Source organism: Numenius arquata, chromosome 18 (assembly GCF_964106895.1).
Source record: "Numenius arquata chromosome 18, bNumArq3.hap1.1, whole genome shotgun sequence".
NCBI lineage: Eukaryota > Metazoa > Chordata > Aves > Charadriiformes > Scolopacidae > Numenius > Numenius arquata.
The window spans coordinates 4,161,167-4,173,444 of NC_133593.1; the positions used below are offsets into that span (position 1 = coordinate 4,161,167).

A 12,278-nucleotide genomic window follows, 5' to 3' on the forward strand; every position below is an offset into this window, starting at 1 on the left:
TAATTTTAGAGTTCTAGGGGCGGTGCAGTCTCCCGAGATCATAGGAAGAGTTTAAAAATAAATAACAAAATACTGCATGAAGATGCAAAGAAAAGCATATATGTGGTAATCTCTCCTTACACGAAAACATCAGTAAGGTCCTGATGTTTTCAGGTCCAGCCTGAAAACATCAGCAGGTTTTCAGGCTGATCAGCAGGTCCAGCCTTGTCGTCTTCTGTGTAGCTTGTTAGTCACTAACACCACCACAAAACTTGCTCGCTTGTTCTCTTCGTATTTCAGTAATTGCACAATTTGCCTTCAAAAATGAGAAGAAAAAGTCATAATGCAAGAACGACATGGTATGAAACTGTACGTTAAATTTTTTTGGCAACTGAGTTACGTTTGTTAAAATTAATTCCCTCTGTATTGTTGTCCTCAAGCAAAGGTCTTAGTTTTTCACTCCGGTGTCTGCCTGATGCCCAGCACCAGTCGCTCTGTACTGGCAGAGGTACTTACTGGGTGCCCCGCACTGGTCCCCTTTGCTGCTAAGAATAAGTTTTTTAATCATTGGTAGAGTGGGTTCAGCTGTGTGTTTAACAAGAGTTTATAAAACCGCGAAGCTAAAACTGAGCGCTGTGCCGCAGAACGGCTGGTGGAGCTTTAGTCAGCGAAAATACGGCATTTCGATTCCAATGTCTTCTGAGGACTTTGCTCTCATTTAAGAGGTGTAATTGTGTCATGGTTAATTGGCAAGTTATTTTGATCTAATCATTTTGGATTATTTCTCTCTAGGATAGTGCTTTTAATGGTACATCAAGTTTGATAATCAGGGAGCAAGGCAAGAGATTCGAGCTTAAGCTTCCTCCTGAAGAGCAGGGATTGCTTGACTCTGTCCGACACTTGTGAGATGGTCTGTTCTTAGAGGCCACATGGACTTGGCTCCGCAGCAGAACTTGAAATAACAAGTTCAGAGCTGGGAGACTGAAGTCTTGCTTGTAAAGAAATATCTTTTATAAGTGCATTACCAATTTATATTTAAAAAAAAAAAAAAAAAGGATGTTCCTGATACTACTACATTTCTTTTTGGAGTACATTCATTTTTTTTGAGCAATTAAACAGAAGCTTGTTTAAAAATTAAATACGGTTGTAAAAATATAGCTGGGGTTTTTTTTAATAGTAGCGTGTCACTGGCTGATGGGCTCTCTGAAGTGGCTAGTTAAAACAATTTATGTTTATGAGCTTGGTTGTGTTTTATAGGCTTAGCTGAATAAAAATACCTCATCCTTTTGTTTAGTACAAAGATGCGAAATGCATAGCTGTGTGAGTTACTTTTTATACGTGCTCAACACAACTTCTTATATTAAAAATTTATATTAAGTCAAGGTTAATAAAGCTGGCAATGGTTCTCTTCAAGAAGAAAAACGTATCTTTTCTAACTGTCCATTGTTTTCACAAACACTGACAAACTGTGTTAAACTGGTATTTTGTGTAGGAGGACAGTATGTGGAAGGAAATACACATTTTAAAGAATATTCTGGTTCTAAGGATACTTTCTTAAATAAAACAAATATTGAAAACCTGAAAGAGTTTGAGCAGATGTGGTGGGAGATGGATGCGGCAGACACAAGTAATGGATGGTGTGGCTGTTAGAACTAACTCAGCCTTTAATGGAAGAGCTTTTCAGTGTTGGTTTGTGAGCACCTTCCTCGTAGTCACTGCCGTCGACAGACGGATGCTGCTGCTTCACTGGTATAGTTGATGTGCTGTCTCCACCTAAGCACAAAAACTACAGTTGACTTTTATAGGAAGGCAGAGCAAATGCCTTAAAACTTGCTAAAGACCGCAGATTTCCAGCTGGGCTGTTCCCTGTTGTCATGAATTCAGTACTATGGAAAATGGATTTATTTTTTTTAATTTTTATTTAATGGTGTTCTAATGTTTACTGCTGCGGTTTCTATGAAATCCCTGGAATTTCTGCTTGAAGTAAATACGCTGAAATAAATGTTCATTTTTTTGTTCCTCTTCAGGCCTTCGCACAATTTGATGCGGAAGGAGATGGCACCGTAGATGTGGAGAATATGCTGGAGGCTCTCAAGAATTCTAGTGGAGCTAATCTTCAAGGGGAGCTTAGCCATGTCATCAGGCAACTGCAAGCTTGTTCGTTAGTTCCAGGTATGAGGACAGAGGGAGAAAACAATTGGATTCCCAAGTCCTTCTCTATATAAATTGCTTTAATTCTGTTGTTTGTCCTAATCTTCTCAAAACCATGGTCCAAGTCATTCTCGCTTCTCTAGTATCAAACAGGTGAAGTTGCTGTGAATTAAAAATTTCCTATAATTACACCCAGCTAACTTACTTTCATAAAATAACCAATATTTCCTCTGTGTGACTGGGGAGGTTCTTATCCTTGTTTGGTTTATCTCACAGACAGAAAACAGTTCCTTGCAAAATTTTGGTGAGTGCTGAACTGATGCAGCCTTGTGTTTGGTAACTGGAGGAATAAATCCTCCATTGGGTCTGTTTTGGGTGATGAGTCATATACTTTGTTATTATTATATTGTTATTTAGCATTTGAAATCCTGCTAAAACATAATTCACGTTTTATAGCATATAGTTTGGAAAGTGTCAGCTTCCAGAATTTGATTTCTGGGATAAGTATCAGTTACGGGCTTTCCTTCCAAGCTTTTGATGATAAGTGGCTAAAGGGGATTTGCCTTAGAGGATCAGACAAGAAGTGTTAGAATTGGCTAATAGGTAAGTCAGAGAACTGCGGGGTAGTATTCCCTGCATCTAAATGTGCTGTGATTCAGAGAATCGCTGTTCAGGAGCTGAAATTTCTCCTGAAGTTGGTGGAAAGCTTTAGGCACCTCTTTGGGAATAATCCCCAACGCCAAAGCGAGGTGCTTAGCGTAGCTCAAGGTGGGCGATGCGAGTACATCAGCTCGTTAGCCAAGCAGCATCACTTTCCCCTGGATATCGAAGGTAAGAGTTTGGAACCTTGGGACAGCAAAATCAGAATAAGAACTAAGGTTTTTGGCGATTGTTTTGGGCACCTTCAGGCAAAAATACCTGTCTGCACCTTTCACAGTCCTGCTCAGATTTGAGCTCCTTCAAGGTAGTTCCAATATTGGCTCCTGTGCTTAATTTGGATTTACCTAGTAATAAGATGTAGAGGAGGGAAATGATGTCTTGGTATCAGATGCTGCAACAAAAATAGATATAATGTCTCTTTCTAGGTTTTATTGATATATTTTCCGAATCGAAAGAGCGTCTTGGTCTTCATGCGTCGATGATACTGAGATTCTTGCACCGGAACCGGATTTCTAGTACTGCCATCCCGTACCCCGTGCTGGAGTACTTCAACAACATCTGCACTATGCGGTCTTCTGTGTTGAAGGATTCTTTAGATCGACTTCTCCTAAAAGAGAGGGGTATGTAATATCTTCCTTTTTTTTTTTTTTCTCCAGATGGTAGTATAACCATAGCTTGAAGATAAAATAAAAAACTTTCTTTTCTGTTTAATCTTTAACAGATGTGACTTTTTATGAAGTCAATCTGCACGTTTCTGTGGGGTTTTTTTTGTTTTTTTGAGGCACTTAAATTGATTTCCTAACTGCCTCGCATTCTGAGTAACGGACTTGGGTGATTTTTGTCTTTCTCCTGACCTGTTTCAGAAGGGTGATTACTAATTTGCGATATTCTCTATTCAGTCAAATATCTCTCCTAGTTGCTGGAAACTTAGTTTCCGTGTGAAGGTGAATATTTTCTGAAGTTGACTGTTCATTATTAAAAAATAATGTATTGTTTTGGGGTGGAGGTAGTGAATCTTCTGTTGTATTTCAGATGGGACTGTCCTGGTGGTCTCCCTAGAGGGAAGGCTCCTTTTCTTCACAGCCTGACTTGATGCTTTCAGATCTCTGCACTTTTATTGAAACAGATCAAGTCGCTTGGGGAAACAGTCTGCTTTGTCCCTTCCCTAGAATAGCTGAATGGAAGCTTTCTTCATCGTCTTTTACTGTTTTCCTCCCATCTCTTTGTATTTTGGCATAATAATAATAATAAAGTACTGATGAGGCCAGTAATGAAAAGAGGAGATAAAGGCTATTGAACTGCAGGCGAAGTAGGTGTTTTCATACTGCAGGTGTTAGATTGAGATGAGATTATTGTGATTTCATCTAAAATGAAACTTTGCTGTCTTCTAAGTGTAACAGAAACACTTCTTCAGGAGCCGTGTTCTGTGCCAATAAGTAGATTTATATGAGATAATTATTATAAAGGTATTATAACTCTCAAAAGCAAGGAAAAGAAGAATGTTATGAGCGATTTGGTTTCTTTGCAGAATACCCCAGTGACTTGAATGGCAACCAGGAGTCGGACAAAGTGAAGTCTGTCACAAAGTGCTACACTCACATAGAAACCTCATCTAATTCTGCCGATATCGACAAGATGACGAATGGAGAAACTACGTCCTTCTGGCAGTCAGATGGGAGCGCTCGCTCACACTGGATACGGTGGGCGACACTGCGATACGCAGCTCAGCTTAGGGGGAGTTAGTCCTGAGGTTTTACAGCCAATGGGGTGTAATTAACGAGTGACAGATGAATGTAGCTGAAAGCAGAAGTCATTAATCTCTGCATAAAGTTTAAAGGCCTAACCACCAAGTGAAAGAGTTCACCTGTAAAATGAGTGCATCTTCCATGCTGACACATACCCTTGTTTTGTAGCTGAGCTTTCCAAACTGCAAACTGGTTAGTACTTGAATAGAGGTGCTTTGCCACTCTCTAGAAAGTTACTGCTCCATGAAACAGAAATGTTTAGTGATTTTTCAGTAGGTTGTATAGAATGTATACTTCAAAAAAAACCAAACACAACTCGTTTTGGTCATTATTGACACTATATTTTTATTCCTGAGGAACGATTTCTCTGAACCGAACAACAGAAAATTCTACATTCTCACTGTCAGAGGTGACTGTCTTTTAGGTCAATTACAAGTTTTAAAACTTGTTCAGCATGACACAGGATTGGTAACGCCTGTGAAGTCTTAGGTAATTTCTAGTGGGTTTTTTTGTGTGTTTGTAGAAGTGGAGAGTGAGTGAAGCTTAGCTAAAAGTGAAATGCTTGACTTCCCTTTGCAAGAACTGTTTGATCTTCTTTGCTTTGCAGTTTAAAGATGAAACCAGATGTTGTTTTGAGACACCTGTCCATCGCGGTGGCAGCTAATGACCAGAGTTACATGCCACAGCAGGTTACGGTGGCAGTGGGGAGGAATGCCAGCAGTCTCCAGGAGGTCCGAGACGTTCACATTCCCAGCAATATCACTGGCTACGTAACACTCTTGGAAAACGCTAACATTAGTCAGATGTGTGAGTCAATAAAGATACCATTGGTATATTGTCTTGCTGCTGCTTTGAAGGCGAAAGGTTGGGTAGATCATGGAACGGTGTGTTGAAATGTCGGTCGTTAAAGCAGAAACTTTTGACCTCATCCTTGGGTCAGAGAAATTGTTCTAATTGTAGTTTAATTTCTAGCCTATAAGAGAGTCTTCTTAGTCTTTCTCATGGCATCTGTCTAACTTGGGCTAAGGACTGAAGCGTTGGAATGACAAAAGATGCAGATTTAGCCTCTCAATTTGAAGACACTGGGCAATTTTAAAATAGCTTTGCTTGCACAGTGAAAGCATCTTGCAAAAAATCTGCTTCTGAGCAACTTTTTCTTTTCTTTCTTTTTTTTTTTTTTTTGTTAGCAAAGCTCTGAAGCTGGTCAGATGATTTTTGTAAAGTGGGTTTTATGCTAAGGATTTTTAAGTAGTGTTATTTTTAAGTCTGGTAGGTGTGTGGGTGCTATATTGGAATCAATTGGAGGAAAGCTGCTCCTTCCTAAGATGGTTTCTGTTCAAATAGGTGCTTTTCACTAAGCTGAGCTCTTGGCTGCCACAGAAGAGGGCAGCAAAGGATATCGTTCCTTAGAAGTAAATAGGACAATGTTAGCTGTGCAGAATGGTCAAGAATTTCAGTGAAAATTTTTATGTAACTTAAAACTTTGCTGTTAGGCTTTACTCTTTTTCTGTCTTCTCCACTGCCACTCCCAAGATACTTTCTATGTGTGTGGGTAGAAAGGTACTGGTGAAATAATCTGTGATCTCTTTGAGGGTCTTTTACTACTTTTGTCCTAATTTCTAGCCATGCAATATGTCATGGATTGCATAAGCCATTCAAAGGGTAAATTTCCCAAATCATAGAGTGCACAGTGAAGAAACACGTGTATAGTTGTCTATATGTGGGAGAACTGTTACATATCTGCTGCTATTTTTCTAAGACGTTTTGCAGTAATTATTGTTTTGAATATTTGGATTCTTCTAAATCTAATCCAGCAGAAGACATGGGAAAAAAAAAATCTTCTATTTTGTGTTTTGACAGATGTACAGATAAACATCAAGCGTTGCCTTAGTGATGGATGTGACACTAGAATCCACGGCCTCCGGGCCGTGGGGTATCAGAGAGTGAAGAAGGTGGGCGTCTCTGTGTGTGATGCTTCAGCCATCTGGTACTGGTCTCTGCTGACCTCTCTGGTGACAGCTTCCATGGAAACAAATCCCGCATTCGTTCACACTATTTTACAAAATACCCAGTAAGTACCAAACTTCCATGGTGTATGACTGGTTTATTTATTTATATATTTAATACTTCCAGCTTTAGTAAACCAATCTCCCTTGTGTAACTGGTTTCTGCTCCCCCTGTGAAGGTGTTTAAACATCTTTTTAGCTATCACACTGTTTAAATTTTGATATTTCTCTTTTATCCATTTGCACATACGAGAATAAGTGTAATTCTCCTTGCTGTTTTATCTAATCAGTTGTTAAGCCATCACTGAATGGACACAAAAATATGTTTTTTACCAATCCTTTGGCTTGTAATATTTTTGAGAAGCCTAAAATTTAATTAATTTTCTCTGTTAATATCATTGGTTATAAATATTGGAGAGCTTCTACTTATGAAAGGAGCTTAATTAGGCTTAATTTTCAGCAAATATTTGCTTGTGTAAAGCCTTGTCATGCGTTACATGGGGATGTAGTTGGTTGTATGCAGTATCTCTGTGGAGATGTTTGTTTGTGGTGACCGGCCATTTTCTGTGTAACGTTTCCTTGTCTGGCTGCCAAACGCTTCTGCTCCATGACTTGAAGGATTGGAATCCTAATAAAATCCCTCCACACCCACATCAGCTTTTATAGAGCTCAGTTACCACGATGCCACCAGTTAAGAGCCCTGCTGCCATAAGGTTAATGAGTACTCTAGGCTAAAGTCCTTTAAGCCTATCCTTAATTTGTGTCGTCTATGAAACCTCTTTAAAGTTTAAATAACTTTATATGTGCTTACGTCTGAGGCAGGTTCATAGTTCCAAGCTTTGCTAAAACTGAGAGCCTTTGGTCTTGCTACAGTTTAGATATTTGTTAGAAATAAAACATGGATCCTGAGCTAATAAAGCCTAAAAAAGTTATGAAGAAGAAGCCTTAACTAGAAATTCAGGAATTACAAATTCAGTGTTTGAAATCATACTGCAAAACCCCAAACTTTAGTATTGGATAGAATGACTTTGAAACCGCTTAAGAATTTTTATTTTTAGGGCTTATTACATTATCTTAGGAAATCAAAGAAGAATTCTCATATAAGCTACCAGCTTTCTCCCTTGGTTTCTTGTTCTGAAAGAATTTAAGAGCAATTTTCCCTTTATTAATGGTCTTCTATGCAATTCTAGAACTGTTGGAAATGAAGCAATACTTGGACGCTAAGCTATTTCTAATGCTGTCACAGATTTAATTCAAAACCTCTTGATTTATTTGTCTCATTAAATCTGAGATTATGAGGCTGAGATTCAAGATTACCAAGCGCTCCTTGGACTTTCCCAAGAGTCCAAGTCCCAAGAGCCCAATACTGGTTTTATCTTTTGAACAGATTCTCTGTGTAAACAGATTTTCTGCATTCAGAATCTATTTGTAGAGACCTGCTCATATAAAGCGTGAAGATTCAAGTGTCTGTTTCATTTTAGAAGGCTTTTTTTCTCCGATTCTGTCTGGGTCTGATGTCATATTCTGTCCTTTTTCCTAGGAAAGCACTGCAACACATGCCACCTCTATCCCTAACGCCGGGCTCTACAGATTTTTCAAGCTTCTTATCTCCAAATGTTTTGGAAGAAGTCGATAGCTTCCTTATAAGAATAACAAGGTGAGATTACGTTAATGTATTTTGATGTAGCGGAAAATGGTTTGGAAGAATTTGTATTGCAAACATATCTCATTTTTACTCACCTGCTCTTTTTTTAAGTATATTGAAAAATTCAAAGACGTTAAGAAACAGGCACTGTAGATTTTTCCATGTGAGCGTTATTTGTCTTTATTTAAAACCAAAGTGTCCTGAGTTTTCGTGTCACACTGTTGTATTTTTTCCCTCCCCAGTTGTTGCACTACTCCAGAGGTGGAACTTACACTCCTGGCCTTTGCCTTAGCCAGGGGGAGCGTCGCTAAAGTGATAAGTTCCCTTTGTACGATCACCGATCATTTGGACACTCCATACAAAGCTTCATCCCTTATCGCTTCCATGGCAACAGTCAGACAGAACCTGCTCTATAAATATGGTAAGTGAAAAATTGTTGGATCCTTTACTGTACGTACTTAAGACAATGTGCAGCTTTGAGTTGTTTTACTTGTCCTGCTGGGGTTTAAAGTTATAGAAAACTTCCAAATGAACAGCTCTTACCAAGAAGGTACAGCCTAAAAGTTGATGGTTAGATAAGGTTTCTGGGATCTAAGAATCGAACCCGGTGGCATCATCTTGAGGGAGAAAAGATGAACTTTGTAGATAGTGGCCCCTATATCAAGATGGTGATAGTGTTTATATGGTATAAAAGGCAAATGACGTCAAGTATTTCTATTCTTTCAGTAGCACGCTGGACTTTTTTGTGTGTTTAGTCTCAGTAAGTGGTCTCTCTTGCAGACATATACAAGTGCACAAATTTAAGATGTATTTTAAATGTAATGTCATCAGCGTCTGTTTAGAGTTCTTTATTTTCACTTTAATAAATCAATCTGAGTGTGTCGTAAGTGTAGAGCTGTGCGTGCTCTGGCACCAGGCGTAAGATTTTGCTGTGTTGGCTGTACTTTTTTGATAAAACTGTATTTTCTCAAGTGTCAACTTCTGAGATTATCATTAGTCTCTCTCTCATGAAGAATTTTTCCCTTTGTTCTCCTCTTAGTAGGTTTTGCCAGGACTCCTTGGCTTGTGCCAAAGACTATATTAATTAGTTTGTTATTATTGTATTAGTATTTACTTTCAAAAGGTTTGAAAATTGTTCCATTTTTCCCAGACTAGCTGCTGCTTTTTGCAAGACAAGAGTGGTATTTCATGTATCGTGAATTCCAGAGTGTGCAAACAGTTGAGAGAACATTCTTTGTCATGATTTTCATTGTCCTTCTGTCCATATCTTAAACTTTAGCTACATCAGATTACCCTATCTCTTATACTCCAGTTTATTCCTCCTTTTTTATCTGACAATGGTAAAAAGCTCATAGTATTGTAATTTTTTTCATTTGTTTTCTGTGTGAAGAACTTAAAATTGGAAAACAGGCTTTCTTTTTTGATAAACCTGTTAATTTTCTTATTTAGGAAAACCATTACGGCTGACTTTGCAAGCGTGTGATGTAAAGGGAAAAGAAGATAAATCAGGGCCTGAAAACCTCCTTGTAGAGCCGTGGACTGGGGATGGTAAGAGCCTGGATTAAAAATACAGAATATTCAACCAGAAACAAAGGCTGTTAACAAAGCTGTGGTGCTGTTGCATATATATAGTTAATATATATTTGGTGCTACTCGATAGTTTAATGGTATGGAAGATCTGTAAACAAACAAACAAAAAAAACCCCCAAAAAACCCCAAACACCACCAACAATGTACTCCTCCCCAACAATATATAAATTCTGTTTTACAAGAAGGTGGATTTCTCAGGAGCCAGTTTACTGTAATAACAAAACAAAGAAATGACTGGATTCGCGGGGGAATTATTGATATTCTACATGGAAGTCAGCAATGAGCTGTCACAAAGAAAATGATACCAGAGCACGTTTTGTGGGTTGAAGTCATGAATCATTCACTGCCAGTTTCCCAAATATTGATGGAGGGAGATGGTAGAAATCATTGAAATTTTCACTGAGTTCACATAACTATTAATTCTCCTTTAAAGCCTGTCTTTGTTAATGCTATGTTTTTATTTGGATACAACCTAAAGAAAGGGGTTTGTGCTTCTTGACCTCTTTTTTTTTTTAGTGAAATACTACCTCATCTTTTTTAAAAAAAACATTCTGTATTGTCTTGTGCAGTGCTACTGATAAATGAAAGTTATTGTGATAGAAAATCGGGCATGTTCTGAATGCTTAATTTACGCTTTTGTTTGCTCGTGTGTAGTGTTTGATTTTATTCTTTAGTTATGTTGTGGATTGTCTTCTGTTGTTTTATGGATCACGGTTTGGGGAACAGTGAATAATATCAGTGAACAGAGTCACAAGCCAAAGTAATATTTGGGAGTTTATTAATAACCTTTAATGGGAGAACAATCTTGAAATTGCTGCGGATACTGCAGCCCCAGAGAGACACTGGCTCAAGGATCTGTCTGTGCTCTGGGGGAGCGTATAATAACATAATACAGTCTTTTACTTGTCTTTTACTCTTTTACTTGGAAACATGTCTTAATGAGCATTTCACTAGAAAAACATCATGGTTTTGTTTCCCCTTTTAGTTCACAATTGTAGTATTCTCTTTCAAGGACCTTGCTCTAACAGTCCTTCCAACCTCATTCCATTCCCACTGCTGCTTTAGGTTTTCTTACTGAAACTGGGAAGACCAGAGCAAGTATCATTCTTTCTACTGGAACTGAATCTTCATTTCAAGTGACACAAATTAGAATAAAGGTATGTAGTTCCTCTGTGTTTTTCAAGTAGAAGGCTCGCTTTTTTCCTTAATGGTAGAGTTGAATTAGAATTTTTTTTTTTTATTTGGTATGAACTGAAATTTTAAATTACTCATGCACTAGTGTTATTTTGCGATTTTACTTTTATGTAAACCACAGGGAACTTAAGGGAATGGAGGTCTTAAATTGTTTCAAGGTACCACAAGCATGTAGTAAAGACACTTATTTTTTATTGCTTTTGTCTGTCTCTTGTAATATACTCAAGCCAGTGAGCCTTAGGTATATGGTTTCTCTCTAAAGAGTATGGATTTATTAGTAGGATTATATACCTTATACTTAAAATAATTTTCCAACTCTGTGAGAAGCAGATTTCAAGATCTATAGAATGTGAGTCCAGATTAAATCTAGGATCTTTCCAATTCTGTTTAGAGACATCAGCGTAGTTTGAACACTTGGCGCAATTTTACCTGCTTTAAAAGCAAGATCTTGTGATTAAATCTCATGGCCAGGAGAAGTGAGATTTCTGCAGCTGGATTTATTTGTTTATTTATTTAAGACAAAGCTGTAGTTTAATTCCTGGAATGAGGATACATATTTCAGTGTCAAAGAGAATTAAACATGGAGGGACTTCTGGCAAGTAAATTCTCATTGGAGCTGGAGAGGCAGCTAAGCTGGTTTGCAGCATAGTGATACTGGGATATGCATAATTTTAATCTTGGTTTTTTAAAATTAAAAAAGTATACAAAATTAGAATTAATATGTGGAGTATAGTTCATGCTAGGGTGCTAGCAGAGGGATATATGTAACAAATATTAACCAGGTACATGATCTTCGTTCATTTTTCATAACATTTCTCTAAATGTGTTTCATTTTTCTGTAGGTAAAAAGTGCAATACCAGAGATCAGCATTGTCAGGATTTAGTTACTTTCTGTGATTTTCTTTCCTCAACACCTTCTTTTATTGTCAGTTTTTTAATACACGGCTCTGGATTTGTTCTTTAGGTGCGAAGAGGTGCCATCGGGGCACAGTGTGGGCTTGTGTTTGCATATAATAGTCCTTCGGAGAAGTTCCATGCAGAGGAACACTTCAAAAGATTTGAGAGCTATGACAAATGGAAGCTGCGGGAATTCAAACAATTTTTAAAAAACAGGTATAGGTGGACTTTTTTGGTAATGAATACGTGGAAAATAAATGCTGTATTAGATCTTTTTTGCAATGTCACTTGAACCACTGAGGATTGCCCCAAATGACTTAAAAATGATGCATCATTTAATTGTTACTTGTTTGATTTTAATGAGCTTAACATGAGCCAGCAGTGTGCCCAGGCAGCCAAGAAGGCCAACGG

At 37.9% G+C, this 12,278-nt stretch overlaps 1 protein-coding gene across 1 annotated transcript in view; it reads left to right on the forward strand.

The window, feature by feature from the left end:
- The window catches only part of ZZEF1 (zinc finger ZZ-type and EF-hand domain containing 1), a 64,515-nt gene that overhangs the window by 2,606 nt on the left and 49,631 nt on the right, over positions 1 to 12,278 (forward strand). The window contains exons 2-11 of the mRNA XM_074160423.1: positions 2,007 to 2,151; positions 3,216 to 3,410; positions 4,319 to 4,490; positions 5,143 to 5,342; positions 6,396 to 6,606; positions 8,082 to 8,198; positions 8,429 to 8,607; positions 9,636 to 9,734; positions 10,842 to 10,933; positions 11,935 to 12,083. Coding sequence (XP_074016524.1) covers positions 2,007 to 2,151; positions 3,216 to 3,410; positions 4,319 to 4,490; positions 5,143 to 5,342; positions 6,396 to 6,606; positions 8,082 to 8,198; positions 8,429 to 8,607; positions 9,636 to 9,734; positions 10,842 to 10,933; positions 11,935 to 12,083 — 1,559 coding nt within the window. The remainder of the gene's footprint in view (positions 1 to 2,006; positions 2,152 to 3,215; positions 3,411 to 4,318; positions 4,491 to 5,142; positions 5,343 to 6,395; positions 6,607 to 8,081; positions 8,199 to 8,428; positions 8,608 to 9,635; positions 9,735 to 10,841; positions 10,934 to 11,934; positions 12,084 to 12,278) is intronic.